At 35.8% G+C, this 18,835-nt stretch overlaps 1 protein-coding gene and 1 non-coding gene across 2 annotated transcripts; both read left to right on the plus strand.

Moving 5' to 3' along the window:
• The first annotated feature begins 242 nt into the window (after nucleotides 1–242).
• LOC115962127 (TLC domain-containing protein 2) lies at nucleotides 243–5,953 on the plus strand. The gene is made up of 3 exons (XM_031081013.1): nucleotides 243–616; nucleotides 4,137–4,414; nucleotides 5,414–5,953. Exons 1-3 carry the CDS (start codon nucleotides 370–372, stop codon nucleotides 5,726–5,728), a joined length of 840 nt encoding a protein of 279 aa, XP_030936873.1. The 5' UTR covers nucleotides 243–369; the 3' UTR covers nucleotides 5,729–5,953.
• Nucleotides 5,954–15,340: 9,387 nt separating this feature from the next.
• On the plus strand, nucleotides 15,341–15,536 carry LOC115962371. Its single transcript, XR_004085413.1, has one exon. It is a non-coding gene; the product is annotated as a U2 spliceosomal RNA (small nuclear RNA).
• The last annotated feature ends 3,299 nt before the right edge of the window (nucleotides 15,537–18,835 follow it).

Raw genomic sequence — 18,835 nt, forward strand, 5'->3', positions numbered from 1 at the left:
TATAAAAACCTGTTACTTATATTTTGTTGTGAAAATATTATTTGCTTTAGAAATTTTTTTTGAGGGTATATTTGTGGCCTCAAAAAAAGTAAAGAGGTGAATATGGTTTAGAAAATTTTGAGGGTAAATTTGTTTTTTTTTTTTTTTTTTTTTTTTTTTTCTTGAGGGGAGAGGGTAAATTTGTTAGTTGCCCTTTGTGTGAACGAAGCACAAGAATGCTGATCTGGTTTTTTATTTACACATATCAATTTTTTATTGGGTTGAAAACTCTTGAAGCACCAAAGAGCAACGCTGAGCTGGTAATATACTTTATCCAAAAATTCTGTGTCGCCCGATTTTGCCCAGTAAACAGAGGAGAGAGAGAGGGTTATGGCGAGAATGGTGCAAAATGAAAACAAGGCTGCAGGGGCATTTTTCTTTGCGACACTGGTGCTGTGGTTGCTATCTCTTTCGTTCGAAATAGTATTCAACAAGCGAAACGAGCTGCTTTGTGTCATCGCTGGGTGTTGCTTTTTTCAAACGGCCAACTGGGTCATCCGCTTTCGCTTCTCTAAGGACCCACTCTTCGTCAACACCTCCGTCTCTCTCCTCCACTCCTTCATCATCTCTTCCTCGGGTTCGTTTCCCATTTCTTCTTTCTGGGTTTTCTTCCTTATTTTTCATTTGGGTATATTGCTATTGTGCTGTTGTTTTCAGTGTTGCAAATTTCAGTACTAGTGATGAATCTGGGATATATAGTTATTGCGAATTTCCTATTTCTTTTTATCGTTTGTTTTGTCATGTGTTGACTTGGCTTCACGGCATGTGATGTGTTCTGTTTGATAGTGTATATAAAATTAATAATTAAGTTTTTGGTGTTATAACCGATAAGAGGGATCTTTTAGATTTTACGTCACAGATGGGATGAGGATTCCTATAGGTCTAGAAGCAAAATCTGATTTTGCTTTAGAGATCAATACAGAACGTGTAAATAGGGAGAAACTTAGAAGGCTGGCTAAATAAATAAAAAATAAAAATAACTAATTTTTTTTATAAAACGTGTAATAGGGCAAAGCTAAAAGACTAAATAAAGAAGGGTTTTTTTTTTTTTTTTTTCTTCTGTACACATAATAATGTATAGAAGGACCACATACTCAGAAAAAAAAAAATTAAGATGGTCTACATGAAATAAACTTAGTCTTTCATTCACCCAACAAAAGGGAGAAAGCCTTGCAATGGTGGAAACAACAAGAAGAAGAGAAAAAAAAAATGGGGAGTAAAACAAAAGTCAACCTGAAATAAAGATGATAGGAGACAAGTTAAAAAATCATCAATTGAGAGCAGCTGCAAAGAAAGCAAAAAAAGATAATCAAAATGGTGAGCAGTGAGGTAAGCATGGAGAAGATGGGGTTTGATTCCTTCAAGAATCAAGATGGAAAGAAAATGTGTAATATTTTATTTTTCCTTTTATTTTTAGTGATAATCTCTCTAGGAAAAGTTGGGATTAGGAGACTTTGGATTTATTACTGAACTTGTCTGTAAAACTATTTATTCTAATTTTAATTTTGTTTGGGAGATAGAAATTTTACTATCTTAACTACCGCAAATAGACTAATATTTTAAGAGAATGCACAACATTCAAAGAGAGAATAATTTTTATAAAAATAATTTTTATTGATTAAAATTTTTGGAACAATGCATTCTAGGGGCTATATTGATTTTTTTACTAGGTGAGAGGGCCTTAATTATATTCGAGAAAGCCTTTATTATGTTCTATTGGTTAATAGAGGGGGCCTTAGGCCATTGCCTAAGTGGCCTAATGGTTGAGCCAGCCCTGTCTAGGAAAACGGTTATGGTAATACACATTTATAGTAATGTGCGATAAATGTGAAGTACTGTATGGAATGGGGTTGATGGATTTTGAAACCTATTTGGACTCACGGTTGTGGCCTATTGAAATACATTAGGATTGGGTGGGACAAACTTTTACATTATGTGCAAGTTGATGTAGGAGATGGTCACTGATGCAAGACAGCCTAGGCTTCATCACCTCAAGAAGCCTGAAAACCAAAATTCACCACCTAAGGGTTGCTTGAAATCACCGCCAAGTAGATAAAGACATTTTCCACAAAGGAATTTTTATTCCATAATAGTCTGACTATAAAAACACCACTTGGAGCCTTTTTATAGAGTAGTATCAGGGAATAAAAGATCATGTCCCATAAAACTCTCAAGTCTCAACTAAAGATAATCTAAAAATGTATCCGTATCTGAAAAAAATAAATAAATTGGATCCCTATTCAAATCCAAAAAAAATAAAGAATAAATAAAAAATTCCAATCCCATAAGATAAGTGAAAATCTGAAATAATAAATTTTAAAATAATTCTGGTTGTGCTCCCTGCATTTAGTCACTGAGTTCGGGTTTGACATGACATCTGGTGTGGGGATCATCCTTTGAAGATGTTGTTTTGTGACTTGTATGCATGCTCTATAGCTAGAGAAGCATCAATTGATTGTGTGTTGGATAGATAGACAGATGAGGAAATGTGAAGTTGGAGGAGTTGGAAGTCGGTAATCAGTATACTACTTTCTAAATATTCTTTATTCAAATATCCCTACGAGAGAGGGTTTTGATAGAATTAGTTAGAGATTGAAAGGGAGTGGTGATTTTAATGTTTGTTTTTGTTTTTTTACAATTTACAAGGTACATGTGCATAATCTTTCCCATGGAAAGAGTATGTGGTGTGTAAAAGGCTCCAATGATGATTTAAGAGTTAGAGATTTAGAACTAAACGTCCTGAACAAAAGTAATATATATATATATATATATAATTATATTTTATTTAAAAAAGACTACTTAATGGACATATATAATGAACACAAGGAAGTCACCACTCCCTTTCAATCTCTAAATCTTAAATCATCATTGTAGACTAATAACTATTCTTAGTACTTGTAAAATGAGAAAATTTTGGCCTTATTTGGTTTAATAATGATGAATCATTATTAATGGTGTTTGCATTGAAAAATGGAAGTGCTAGTCTGAGCAAGTTCGAGTGTTCCAATCTTGAAGCATCTGCAGGAGATTGTGATTATGCAAAGAATGGAAGTAATGGATGCACTGTATCAGTATTATGGAATATATCTATGCGAGCATTGGATAAGAGATAATCTTAAAGATACTTTTATATCACTAAGGCTGAGCCAGGTCTTGATAAGTCTTTTCTAGATCAATTATTAAGTAGCTGGAGCCAAGGCTTTGTGGAGCTTATTAATATGTTGACAACTGAACTTCATCTAAGCTTCAGATGAGATGATGGAGGCGTTAAATATGTAAAGCAGTGAAGTTGGGTTTATCCAGAATTTCATTGACCATGGGAGTTGTCCCTTGTTTCCAAAGAATCAGATATAAGACTTTATTTGAATACTTTTCTGTAATAGATACCTTGATCTAAAACTAATGTTTTGGACTCTTCTGTAGTCTGGAGGTGGTCTTGCCTTTCAAAATAGAGTTATTGGTCTTGGGGTAAAAATAGAAAATTGATTCAGAGATCAGTAAAATAGGTGATGCTGTTTGATATGTTTCAGAATATAAATTCAGAATTTCTTCTAATTACAACAGTTGTGATAGGTAATTGCGCTAGCTGTAATATCACATACATATGCAAGAGATAATTTCTCACTATTTGTCTTTTTATCTGTTGTTGGTTGCAGATTTCTGTTCCATATGTGTGCGTTTGCAAATATACACCTACATAGATTATATATTATATAAAGTCCTACATGCATATATATCACTTTGACTGGTATTGCTGGGTTTGTAGACCTAAAATTTGGTCAATCTATTAATGAAAATTCAATCTCATTGATATTCTTGTCTAGGATTTTAAAAGCTTTCCTGAAAAAAGCTATAAAAAGCCTTTTTTTTTAAATTTTTTTAATTTTAATTTTTTTTTTTTTTTTTTATAGTTTCTATGCTTGTTTTGATTGCTGGGCTCTTCTAACTGTTTCTGAAATTTATCCATTGGTTTACAATTCTTATAGTGTCAGATGTTCAAATATTCTACTGTAAATAATGTTGTCTTTGACATGCCTTCATTCTGAATATTAGTAGTTATGCTAGTAATTTCAAATGTTTGTTTACCTCCTGTGCAGTGGTATTCATTTTGGTTAATCAATGGTTAAAAAACGGATCAAATGGGATGTTTGAGCACTCACAGTTATTTCGGGGGTCTTGGCCATGGGCATATCCAGCTTTATGCTTCTCATGCGGTTACTTTGCATATGATCAATGGGATATGCTGCATTACCGGTTATACAATGGTTGGATCCCTGCCATTTTATTGCATCATCTGATACTCCTCATTTGCTTCTCTCTTGCTTTATATCGAAACGTCACTATCAATTACCTTATTCTCACTCTCATTTGTGAGGTATGTTCTTTCCCCCAACCCCCCACCCCCCCGGTTACTCCTCTGATGTAATATGATGGTAAATTGGTAATAGGATAAATGTTTTTTTGCCTGAGGCATAACTATATGCTTATAATCCCTAGATGTGTGTGCTGTACTCAAGAGTGAGAATCAAATCTCATAAATGAAGTGTTTACTAAAACAAATTAAAGAACCTTAACAAAATATTTAATTGTTACTAAAAATATATAAGTGTGGTGGTTTCTTGTATTGTTTTCTGACTCTTAAGGTATAGGCTAGTGCTTCTTCCTCTTATTTTATTACATTTTGATAACACACACAAGGAGATGAACTCTTAAAGGATAAATATGTCTTAAGATGCCTTTTTATGCTATTAGAGGAATAGTCTTCAAGTGGTTTATAGCTTTGTGGTTATCATTAATTCATTTGTTTGATCTGTCTATGTTAATGAAGGCTGTACTTGTTTAAAATGTGATTGAAATCTGTGTATTAGCTTTAGTAAAATGCTTGAAATTTACACTGAAGAGACTGTCAAAATTTAATAAATTTTGGCTCCAGTTATATCAATCTGAGTAAAATCTAGTATTCATGCCATTGGTATGCTTAGTGATGATATCTGTTTTTGCACCCTTGTGTAATTTGAGCGATCAGGATCCCTCCCTGTTATCTTTACTGCTTTTAATTTTCAATCTATTTTGCTATGCAAGCAAGTCATGAAAAATGGTCTTCCCGATTTCTTTTTTTATTTTTCCAAGAAAAAAAGCTTCAAATTTGTATCAACAAACTGTTGGTTAATTCAATATTAAGCCTAGCCCGTGAGAACCATTGTTTGGATCTTATTCTCTTACTACCAAAATTCTGATAGAAATCAAGGTGACTTCAAATTAAAACTAAATCCCAAAATTTTGATAATGTTATCGAAAATTTGAATACTAATGTGAATATGCGTACTGAATCTAGTTGATGTAACTGAAGGTTAAATTTCTTCTGATGATACAGTTGCATTCCATATTTCTGCATGTAAGGAAAGTGCGACGAATGGCTGGTCTACGTGATGCCAACAGCACAATTGTGAGGGCAGAATGGGTTCTTAATTGGGTAGCTTTCATTTTAGCAAGGTTTGTATCTCATGTTCTTATCACTGTCAAGCTTCTCAGAGATCGTCATAAGTTTGGAAAGGGAATTGAGTTGCCACTTGCCTTATTTGGGATGGTTGGAATGAACTTGCTTAATGTTTTTCTGGGTATTGATCTTTTCCATGCTTTCAAAAGAGATATAAGTTCCCAGCCAAATAGCCACCACCATCGAGAATGACAAAAAGAAAGCCTCAAAGAGTTATTTTATCTTATATGTTCTATCATTTTGTTATATTTATTTTACATAGGAAGTTGTTAGCAATGAGTGAGATTTAGAGGACGAAATTAGCGATTTATACTATGTTAAGAGTAAATGAAAATATGAGCTTTGTATATCCAAAGTAAGGTTGTAAAGAGAATCATGATTCAAATCTCCTGTTTGGCACTTGTTATAACAGCTAAATTATCATTTAAAAAAATAACTACAGTATTTTATTTCTTCAACTTTTTTGTTTTCAATGACATTGAATCACAGAATTCTTGGCAAATATACAATTTACTGTTTAGTGACACCCAGATGACGTATTTCAAAATGGCTGAGGTTATTTTTGTTGGAAAATTTAAACCTCAGTTGAGAATTAACAAGTTTTAAACTCATGTTGTTAATTAAATTTATTATGAATAAAATTTATTAAAATAAACAAATATCAATATTATGTCAAAATCATGCACAGTGGAAAAAATAAATAAAACAAGATATCATCTAGGAAAACTAATAAAACAAACTAATTTCACAGTAAAAAAAACTAGGGGGAAACCTTCCCGAAAAGCAATCCACTATATTAAAGAGAAATTTCAAATCTAGTATAAAACCTTTATCTCTAAACTCTGCAATCCCAGTAGATAAACTTACAATGGAAACCTTCTACCGCTTTAGAACTTCTGAACTTTTCAATATATGAACGTCACCTTTTTTGCACAGATCTCAGTACATGACTAACTAATGATGCACGACTCTCAATATGTGACTAACTTACCAACTTGAAGAAGATGTTGGCTACAAAGTTCTTCAGTTCATTACACGATGAAGATCAAGAAGTTTTTTAGTCACAAAACCCTACGGTGTACAAATACAGCAACTTCTTCAAGAGAAAGATAAATTATGGCAAATTCTATTTCCAGTCACAATTTGCATGAACAAAACTTTGCTTCACACTCATGTAACTTGTGTAACATTTGACAGCCCTTAAAATAATCCTTATATGTGTTTAAATTTGTGAGAAAAGAAAGTATAAACACATACTCAAAGATTGAATGAAAATTAGCTCTAAAAAATTGAGTTTCATAAATCTCGATAGATAGCCATCTATCGAGCTAGCTGTCGAGTCACGAGCTGAAACTGCTTTTAAACTTCAATAGATGCTAGCTGTCGAGTTTTAAAATCCAGTACTCCATCACTTGTTTCTTGGACAGACTTGCATGGTTTTAACACTTGAACTTGAAACCTTATTCCTTGAAGTATTAAACACATTCTAGATCTACCCAATTACAAGTAAAGTGCATTTTGTCAAAAGATTAGCCAATTACATAAAATATTGACATATGTTCCTAACATTGAATCACATATGTCCTAACAATTCCCACTTTTTTTCTTTTGTTTCGTTGAGGTTTCTTATATACTATTAATGGGGACTTTTCATCCTATGAAAACTGCTTCCGAAGACCATCCTTTCCTTTGCTGATCGTTCCTATTTGCTAGATAAGTTGAGTTCGGTTACAGCTTAGGCTCTATATTTGCACAACATTAAAGGGAAAACAAGATTCTTCTGCACCTTGTCCAATCGACTTCGAGTCAATCTAGCATGATACCTGTAGTGGGTCTTTTTTTTAAAAGTGAGCTGGGCTGTCTCCTGCAGTATGGAGCCCAAGTGTTCTTGGTATGGGAGTTGAGACCAATTCAATTGGAACTCAACTTGGTCCGGCTTGTGCACAAATTATGCCTCGTCTACTAGGAACACGCTTACGGCAGGTAGAACTGTTTCAAGTGAGTTGCAGCAGACAAATATGATAATAATAATAAAATCAAATATTTTGAGATCTTTATTAAGGTGAACAGATAAACCTCATTTCTAAGAAAAAGATAACTACAGTTTTAAGAACAATAGTTTTATAAGAAAAGTGAAAGGGAGTTAGTGGATGGTATGTGAACTTGCTGAGAGAGTAAATAAATTAGATTGAGTCTAATCCGCAGGACCGAAACCAGAAAGGAAGAACACCTCTTCTCAAAGTGAATAATCTCAGGGAGATCCTGCCGTAGAAATTAATCACTTTGAGGGAAGTGGACCTGAGTGGTCGGCACCTAAGAACACCTTCTGTTTTCGACAGAGGGCATGATTTTGAGAGGGAGAGAGGGAATGAACTTATTGGTGCATGCCTGTCGTTCTCACTCTCTATCTTTTTTTTTTTCCTTCCTTTCTAATATTCCCTTTTTTTCTTAATCCCCTTTTTCTATTTCCTAGTTTTCAAGCTTTTAAATACCGTAATGCTTACTATTGTTGTTGTGTTGTTGCATCCTCCCTCCTGTACATGGCAAGGGCCTCTTTATAGTGCTTGCTGTGACCGGATTTTACTTTTTTAGCCCTTAACCACCTTTGTCTGATCTGGGTGTACCTGCCGACCACCACTGGTCCGATTGTGAGCCACTCTCCATCTCCAAACAAAAGAAAGCTATTTTATTTGTTTGTCTGTCGTGACACCTTTTCCTGCTACGGTATGGGTGTCTTCTCTCTCCCTATCCCTCATGGCATGCACTTTGTGGTTCCAGTTCAGTTTTACCCGTTTGGGTGGTGTGTTATCCTAGTAGGACACTTCCCCCAAAAGAGCCCTAGTAGGAATCCCAAAATAGGTTTTCCTTTCTCCCCACCACTAGACCATACCCCCTTACCTCTGACCCATGACCTCACCGTGTCTTGTATTGACTGGGTATAGGCTGGTGGAGTCTAGGCCTTGCATGTGCCTCTCTTCCATGTATGTCCAAAATTTGCCTGCTGCTCATACGTCTGCCGTAGTTAATCTGCACAGTCTGTCATCCGTTCTTAACCATTTTCTGGCTTCCCTTTCCTTTATGGCTTGCCTTATTTGGGGCTGGGCCTTGCTTGATGGTGGGCTTTGCTTTTTTTCTCAGCCTACTCTTCTTCCTGCTACTATCTCCTACCATATCACTCCATCATTCTTGCTGCGGAGTTTATTTTGTTTCAATCTAACTGGACCCCTTCAGGTTTACCGTTTATTCTTCCCCTAATGGCTCAGCAAGACCATTGGTTCTTTATGTTACATTACTAGTGGGCTTCTGTGTCCCTTCCGTTCTCCTTTGGGCATCTCGGGCCTGTTTGCTTTCCTTGGGCTTCCTCGGCCCTTTTCCTAACTTCGCATCACCATGGACTTTTACTGAATTCTTTGGACTTCCCCAGCTCAATTACATTATTCCTCATCTTTGGGGTTCATGGGCTTGCCACCAACCTCTTACTTTCTTCGTTTTCATTACTTTGGGCCTGCCGCGGCCCTTTCTCACTTTTCCACATCATATACTGCCCATGGTTTTTTTTTTTCTCTCTTTCCGGACTCCTTTAAGCCCATTTACCTCTTTAAGACCCATTTGTTTGTCTCATGGGCCTATGATCCATTATTCCTACCGCTTAGGCTTAATAGGTTTTCCATCCGTTTGCCAACTCCTTTATGTCCGTGTTGTTGGGCTTCTCCCTTCTACTTGGGCTTCCGAAATAGCCATCAACAATACCAATGACTATTTATGGTTTACACCTTTATGAGGCTGATGCGCACCACTCAGTAACGCACCACTCAGTAATGCACACCTTGAAGTATTAAATACATCCTAGATCTACCCAAATACAAGTAAAGTGCGTTTTGTCAAAGGATTAGCCAATTACATAAAATATTGACATATGTTCCTAACATTGAATCACATATGTCCTAACAATTCCCACTTTTTTTTCTTTTTTTTCATTGAGGTTTCTTATATACTCTTAATGGGGACTTTTCATCCTATGAAAACTGCTTCCGAAGACCATCCTTTCCTTTGCTAATCGTTCCTATTTGCCGGATAAGTTGACTCCGGTTACAACTTAGGCTCTATATTTGCTCAACATTAGAGGGAAAACAAGATTCTTTTGCACCTTGGCCAATCGACTTTGAGTCAATCTAGCATGATACCAATGCTTGTTTATGGTTTATGCCTTTACGAGGTTGATGCGCACCACTCAATAACGCACCACTCAGTAATGCACACATTGGTTTCTAAAGTTAAAGATGGAAGGTCTTATGGTCGGTCCCACATTGAGAGAATAGGAGTAGCGGGTCATGAGGTCTAACTTATAAAATATATACGAAGAGACTAAACGATTTCTAGGATCAAGGCTTAAAATATAAACGAATGTTTAGTTTATTTTTGTTACTATTTATAGGTATTATTGTATTTTTTAGTATTATTTATGGGTGTTACTGTCAAGTGTAGTATTTGTTCATATTAATTTCATATCTCATATGTGCCATAGCGGGTCACACCCCACCAATCGTAGTTCAACTTATTGTTTTGCATAGAAAGTTGTTAGTGAAGAGAAATTAGTTATTGTAAGGTGGTGGGTTTTGCTAATGGTGTTAGGCTGCTTCCTACTGCACTAGGCCCAAGTTTTATAGGTAAGGAAGTTGGGACCAGTCCAACTGTAACTCAATTTGGTCCAGCTTGCGCGCAAACTATGCATTGTTTGCCAAGAACATGCTTACGATAGGCAGAGCTGTTTCAGATAAGTTGTGACAGACAGACATAATAACAAAATAAAATATCCTGGCTACTTAATAGAAAAATGACCAAATGATCCCTATTCAAGAAGCATAATCATAGTAATAATAGTTACTTTTAGAAAAGAACAAAGGGAACAAATGGTAATATATATGGGTGAATCAAAAGATAAAGAAGTCAGATTCAATCTGGTCCACAGGAGCAAAACCAGAGAAGAAAGAACGTTTCTTCTCAACACAATTAATCTCCCAGGAAAGTCCTGTCGTGGAAATTAACTACCTTGAGGGAAACGGATCTAAATGGTTGATGTACAAAGGGCTCCTCTTGGTTTTGATAGAGAGCAGGATCTTGTGAGAGAGAGAGAGAGAGAGAGAGAGAGAGAGAGAGAATCAATCTATTGGTGCATTCCTAGACATGGCAAAACGGGCTGGTCGAGTCGGGTCGGGTCAATCAGGTTTGCGGGTCAAACGAGTCACATGTCAAATGGGTCATTTTTAAACGGGTCACTCGGGTTGCGGGTCGGGTCGGGTTGACCCGTATTTTTCAAACAAATTTTTTTTTTTCAATTACAAAAACAAATCAATAACAACCTATTTAGAGAGAATGAAAAAAATCAATTAAGCAAATGAATTACACTTAATGCCGCTTGTTAATATCCTTCCAATTCTAACAGTTTTGAGCATAACAAAAATTATTTATAGTCATAAATTCATGATGGAAAACGTCTTCAATATTAATAGTTTACTGTCAAAATGCATATAATTACAAGTTTACATCTTCAAAAATAGATAGATCTTAAAACAAACAAAACAAGTAAGCTAGCAAAGTAGCAAGTTATTAGTCTTCTTAAATGCACATGTTCCTGTTGCATTTAAAATAATAGTAAAGTTAAATTACTTAGAAAGATAAACTAAAAAAAAAAAAAAAGATTTAAAAATAAACATAACATATTAAATAAAAAAAGAATAAGTAAATATTTTATAAAAATTACACCTCAATCTTAATCTACTCAACATTGGTAGTAGATTCAGCACTGCAAATATTCATACTTGCAAATTGTAGTTCAAGTTGGCCAATTTAGTCAGCATCTTCATCTACAATACAATATTTTAATATAACTTAATGTACCATGAAAACAAATCAATAAAGAATTAAAATTGTATAATTATGACTATAAAAAAATTAAATTTCCTTCAAATTCATATAGCCAACTTTTAGTACACAATGTAGTTTCCACATTGAACTGAGGCGTAAGGAAGCTTTCAGGTTTGTATTGTGCTGTGCATTTGTGCATTTTGTGCTTTGGCTTTGGACAATGGACATGGACTACAGCTGCATTGAATGAGATTTTTTTTTTTTAATGGTTGTGATAGCCTTGTTTAACATGTTGTGTTGTCTTGTCTCCCTTTGAGTCCTGTCAAGCATTGAAGGCTAAAGCTTAGCTCTTGCCTCTTCTTATTGGTTAATTGTTATAACTTTATATCCATAATATATTATTCATTACTAGTTTTGATACTTGGTGCTTTATGCACCTAGTATCAGGACGTAATTTAAATTTTTTTTTTAACGAATTTTTTAACGGGTCAGGTCACAGGTTATCTGGGTCAAGTCAGGTTGATCCGCAAAAAAATCGGGTCAGGTCACGGATCAACCCGTTTTTTACTTCGGGTCAAAAAAATGGGGTTCGGGTCAGGTATTTTTCAGGTCGGTCAGAAATTTCTAACCCATATTGCCATGTCTATGCATGCCTGCCGTTCTAACTCTCTATCTATTTTCTTTCTGGTTGTTCTCTTTTTCTTTCTTTCCCTCACACTCATTTCTTTTCTATTTCCTGGTATATCTTTTCGAATTCCTATTCCTTAGTTGTGGTTTCTGTTATTGTTCCTGTCTTTTGTTCACGGCAAGGTTCTCTTTTTATAGTGCTTGCCATAATCGGATTTTACTGTTTTAGCCCTTAACCTCCTTTGTCTAGTCTCGGTGTACTGGCCGACCACCACTGGTCCGTCTGTGTGCCACCCCCTATCACCAGACAAATAAGGGTATTTTGTTTGTTTGTTTGTTGTGGCACCTTTTCCTGCTACGGTTTAGATTCTTTCTCTCTCCCTATCTCTCATGGCATGCACCTAGTGGTTCCAACTCTGCTTGCTTCTTTTGGGTAGTATGTCATCCCAGCAGGACACTTCTCCCAAAAGAGCCTAAGCCGGAACCTCAAAAATAGACTTTTCCCCTCTCCCCACCACCAAACCATGACCTCTTACCTCTGACTCACAACCTCACCATGCCCTGTATTAGCTGGGTACAAGCTGGTGATACCTAGGCCTTGTGCGTGCCTTCCTTCCATGTGTGTCCAAAATCTGTCTGCTGCTCATTCGCCTGCCGTGGTCTGGAGGCTTGCTTACATAGTTCATCGTCCGTTCTCTTTAACCTTTTATGTGAGCTGCTTTTCGATTTCCCGGTCCCCTTAGGAGTTGGGCCTTATTTGATATTGGGCCTTGCATTTCTTTCGGCCCATTTCTTGATTGCCTTAATTTCCTGCCATATTACTCTGTCATTCCTACTGTAATGACTCAATCATGCTGGGCCTCTTTAGGTCAGCCGTTTACTCTTTCCCCCAGTGGCTTGGCATGGCCATTGGTTTTCCTACTTATGGGCTCTTATTTCCCTTTTGTCTTTCTCTTGGGTATCCTTGGCTCATTTACTTTCCTTGGGCTTCCTTGGCCCTTTTACTAACTCTGTATTCTTATGGGCTTTTACTAACTTCATTGGGTTTCCCTAGCCCAATTATCTTATTCTCACCCTTGGGGTTCATGAGCCTGCCATTAACCCCTTACTTTCTTTGTTTGCATTACTTTGGGTCTGCAGTGGCCCTTTCTCACTTTTCTATATCATATACTGCCCATAGGTATGTTATTTCTCTCTTTCCGAGCTCCTTTAAGCCCACTTGCCTCTTCAAGGCCCATTTGTTTATTTTATGGGCCTGTGATCCATTATTCATGTCACTTGGGCCTAATGGTTTTGCCATTTGTTTGCCAATTCTTTGCTGCCCTTGTCATTGGGCTTTCTTCTTTCTACTTGGATTCTCAAAAATGACCCTCAACAATTATGTACTACACTGTTAAGGGTAAATGAAAACATGATATTGGGATAAAGTAAATTTAACCCCAAAACTCTTCTAAAATTGTGCAAAAGTTCTCCCACATTGGTGCAAATTTTTACACATTTGCAAAAATTCTCCCATATTTGTGCAAATTTTTACACTTGTACAATTTGTAGCTTTCTGTTCCAATATTAATATTTTCTCTCCCCTCAACAATAGAAAATCAACCAACCAAAAATACAACTGAAAATCAAAACTAATCAACCCTAAATAATCAAACCCAAACCAAGTGGAGAGAGATTTTAGAGGAGAGAGAGCTGAAGGTTCTCCAATATTTTAACATTTTCTCTCACCTCAACAATAGAAAATAAACCAACCAAAAATACAACTGAAATTCAAACCTAATCAATCCTAAATAATCAAACCCAAACCCAAACCAAGTGGAGAGAGATATTTGAGAAGAGAGAGAACTAAAGAGAGATTTGAGAGGAGAGAGAGTTAAAGGTTGAAAAGAGAGACCTACTGGTGCTAAATGAGGTCAAGATCAAACCCAACCCAATGGAGAGAGATTGAGAGGAGAGAGAGCTGAAGGTTGAGAAGAGAGACCTCCTAATGCTAAACAAGGGGGGAAGAGAGAGAGAGAGAGAGAGAGAGAGAGAACAAAATCGTATTAAAAAAATAATGAATATGAATATTTAAATAAAATGGAAGGTAAAATAAATGATCTAATGCGAGTGTTTTGTAAAAATGGTTGTATAAAAATAGGTTTTTATGCCAAAATAGACATAAAAATTTAGATAAACTGATGTGAATACTCTGGAGGCAAAATTTTCTATTTATTTTCGCATAAGAGTCTACTTTTTCTATTTTACATAACCTCTTTTCAAAAATTCCTACATTAGATTATGTATTATAAACTCTAATTCATTAAATTTTCAATTTTCTTGATTTTTTTAGTTAATTCATTTTTTTTTCACACACAGCAATCACCCTCCACCGTCTTTTGTTATCCTTAGAACACGTAAAAAAAGAATAAAAGAATAAATGCAAAAGGAACAATGCCAATTTTGCAAATTTACACATCTTTAACTTGATTGATGTGTGTCATTTTGGGGTTTAGATGTATAAAATTGAGTCTTTTTTTTTTTTTTGCATTGTCAAGAGCCTTATAGTTAGCGGTATTATCTGATTTTTTATTATTATAAAAGAATCATGATTCACAACTCCACTTTGACACTTGTTATAACAGCTAAATTATCATTTTTTTTTAAGGCAAAATATTGGGGTACATCCTAAAGATCACAGGCTAAAAGTCCAAAAATTAAAAAAATAAATAAAGTTTAAAACTAATTAGTTTAGTCACGAGTGATATCTATCCAAAGAATAGTCCTCGAACAAGGTAGTAAAAAGGGTCTACCTTTGCCGAAGTGATTTTTTATTTTTCATAAAGAAGCTTACAGTGGAAACAAAAATCCACTAAGTGCAATACTATACTATGATTTAAAAAAAAAAATTGTGACTATATTTAGTTTGGGATTGATTTTTATAATTTTTTTAAACTATAGTCCTAATTAGAAACTAAATCAGAAATTAATAAATTTTGGATCCTCTAAGATTCTACAGTTTAAGTTGAGATAAAAATATCTAAAATTTTAGTTATAACACAGATAGTTTTTGCTAGAGTTGTAAAATTGTGAGTTTTTAAGATCAAGACCAGTGGGAACTGCTTGGGAAAATCATGCTTTACTGTGCTGACCCTATTTACAGTGGGGAAACAAGATTCTTCACTCAGCTGATTCGCACTACTGCACAACTTTGAATTTTTAAAAGATGATACACGGATACTTTTTAGTTTTTATAGTCCCACATCGAGAGAATAAGAGCAGCCAGTGGTGAGGGCCGACATATAAAACTAAAACGAAAAATCTAAGCAATTCATACCTTTCTCGGCCTTTTGGCTAAGATCAAGTGTAGTATCTGTTCTTATCAGTTTAATATCTGATATGTGGCCCATCGGGTCACACGATATTAAATTTATTTCTTGAGGGGGAAGGCCCACCACAATAGCTTGCTATTGGGGTCTTCAAGCGTCGCCCATGCGTTGCGCTATTGCAAGGGCCTGGCGCACCCCACCAATACTAGCTTAAAACTCTCTGATGTAGCCTGTTAATCTAACATCTGTAAATCTAAACTTGCACATAATTTGTTCTATGATAGCTCTAAGTGGCCAAATATTTTGCAGACCACACTAATTAGGAACTGAGTTTGTGAAGCTCAAAAATGTTCCAGGGCACCCGCTATTGTTGAGTGCCATGGTGGCATTTTTAAAAAAAATTAATAATTTCACTTGGAAGCCGAGCCGAGTTTGTTATAATATAAAACTCGAGTTCTTGTTATAATATAAAACTCGAGTTCTCTAAACTTGAATTCTTTAAAAGTTTTAATAAAGAATTGGAGCTCCTAATATATCTCTCGATTCAAGTAAAAAAAGCAGGAAAATTATTGGAAAAAATTTAAATATCAAATAGGGCATGGATGACAAATGCTATTGTGGCATTTTTTTAATTTGGAAGTTATAATATAAAACTCGAGTTCTTTAAAAATTTAAACATAGAGTCGGAGCTCATTGAAGTTATAATATACTCGAGTTCTTAAAAAATTTTAACATAGAGTCGGAGCTCCCAATGAATCTCTGGATTCAAGTAAAAGCAGGAAAATTATTGGAAAAAATTTAAATTTCAAATCAGTGCATGAATGACAAATGGTGCCTATCCCATACACTTGTTAACCAAATTAGTGGATGTCAGGTGAGAAATTAATTCACCACCTAAACCCACAATTTGATTGAAATGCTTTCACGAGCTCCACCTTTCCAAGTCAAGTGCTTTCCTTCCTTATCCTTATTTTGACAGAAAATGTTCTCTAAATCTCAGTGTCGGTAAAGACCGAAAAGGAAAACATCTTCACATGATCATGTCCTCTCCAAGTCAAACGATCCACACTCCCATTCCGTCGCCGCCATTGGTTTTGGGTCCAAAGCACGTGACGGTGGAATTGGTTTTGGGTCCGAAGCAGTGGAATCGGACGGTGAGGATGACAACGATGAAGATGACAAAAATTCATAAAACTTCTCTTCAATATTTGTGAATTTGTTACCATCAACACTACTCAAGTTTATGGAGCTCAAGTAACACAGAATTTTTATTTTAAAAAAGTCCACCTCAACAAGTGCCACAGTGGCTATTTTTAATGGAATTCAAGTAATGTGCCAAACTCGAATTTGAGGAACTTGAATTACAAAATAGTGGTTGATTCTTATATATTTTTTAAACAGTAATACATTGCCAAATATTTTGGCCAAAAGTGGTATTGGTCATTTTGGTCCTCTCTAAGTTTCACAATTTTTTATTTTAGTCTTATAAGTTTGTACTTTGTCATTTCAGTTCTTTAAGTTTTATTCTTTCCCAATTGAGTCTTTCATTGATGTGCTGTTTGTTTATGCCGTTAGCTTTTATTTTTTAAATTTATTTATTAATTAAAAAAAAAAAGAGCCAATTAGAGGAACGTTCCCTCCTAGAACGTTCCAATCAATGAGAAGGCTACCTTTTCAAAAAAAATTCACACAATAGCACACAATGCCGTCGAAAGTAGACATGGCAAAACGAGTCAGAATTTTTGACCCGACCTGTTTGACTTGCAACCCGATTGACCCGTTTAAAAATGACTCGTTTTGACCTGCGACCCGATTGACCCAACATGAACCCGACCCGACCCGCCCGTTTTGCCACGTCTACCAACGTTGAGTAGATTGAGGTGTAATTCTTATCAAATATTTACTTATTCTTCTTTACTTAATATGTTACGTACTCCATTATAGTTTGTCTGCGACCTTCATTTTCTCTTCCTACTTTAAACAGATCGAAAATTATACCAAGATTAGCTTCTACAAAGCTGGAATAAGAGTTGCACCAAATTTGGGTATCAAGTGTTTAGTGGTAATTGGTAAGTGGTAATAGTATCACCAATGAGAATCTAATCACAATTAAGAAACTCAAAAACAATTAACAGATTGCATCTATTTAAAAAAAAAAAAAAAAAAAAAACTTGTTTGAAAAATACGGGTCAACTCGACCCGTTCCGCGACCCAACTCGACCTATGACCCGATTGACCCGTGACTCGATTAACCCGACCCGACTCGCCCGTTTTGCCACGTCTAGTCAAAAGGCAAACAACAATATTGGCAAAATATAATATACACCAATGATCAATGAGAAGAAGCAAAAATCAAAGGAACAATCGCAAAACCCAAGTTGCAAATGTTAATAGTAAAACAAAGATGTTTTGGAAAGGATCAACCCAACTTTAGTGTTTGTTGAGGTCTAAAAGGGGTCATAATAAAAATAAGCCCAAGAAAAAATGGAAGAGCAAGTCAAGCCCAAAAGGAAGAATCTCAGGCTAAGCCCAAAATAATAGGCACGGATGACCCATGGGGATAAAAGGAAGGCCCAGAGGATCCTGCAGCCCAGAAAAGGAAGAAACATCCCAAAAAAGACCACGGCAAAAAAATATAAAGAAACAAGGATCCTCAAATCCCTTCAAGCACAAATAAAAAAGGAAAACTGGGACAGATCGGTAGAAAGAAGACAGGAAAAGAAAAAAACAAGAAACGCGAGCGACCTTTCATGGCACAGACAGCAAAAGGGCCTCAGGAAACCAGGACAGGGAAGAAAGAATGGCAACGAATGACTTTCAAAAATGGCAGAACAGGATTCCGCCCAAATAGGAAAGAAAGGAATACGCCAGAAATGGGGATACCGAGAAGGGCATACCTCAGTACGTCCCAAAGAGGATGGCCAACCAGAAACTTTCGAAGGAATCAGAACCAAGAGAAGGAAAGAGTGAGAGAAAACGGCAAAGGGACTTACCGAGGCGACAGAGACAGAACATGATCTGTTTGCAAAAGAACAAAACAGGGGAACCCGGGACACCCAGAAAAACTCCATTATAAAAGGAGGGGACGGGTTGTGAAGAAGGCAGCGAGAAAAAAAGGAAAGAAGCACAAAAAAGAAGAAACTCTCTAGAAAGAACCATCAGAAAAATCCACCCAGAAAGAAAATACTAAGGAAAGAACGAAATACTTTTTTCCCGATATCCTGTAAAGGCCACTATTGCACATACTCGGATCCAACAGGAATCAAACTTTGCAAGTTTTGAAGGCTGAAATAGCCATTCAAGACTGTAATTTTTGAGCTTGATTGGACCTTGTATCACATCCTAGTGAGCTTTCTGTAATCAAACAGATAATTTGTTAATGAAATACTGCTTCATAACTCCCAGGATCCCACAGCACCTTTTCTTTATCGTTTTGCTAATCCTGTCTTTCTTCTGAATTTACGTTGTTAACATTTTTGGCATTCTACGATATCCTTGT

Source organism: Quercus lobata, chromosome 9, assembly GCF_001633185.2.
Source record: "Quercus lobata isolate SW786 chromosome 9, ValleyOak3.0 Primary Assembly, whole genome shotgun sequence".
NCBI classification, from domain to species: domain Eukaryota; kingdom Viridiplantae; phylum Streptophyta; class Magnoliopsida; order Fagales; family Fagaceae; genus Quercus; species Quercus lobata.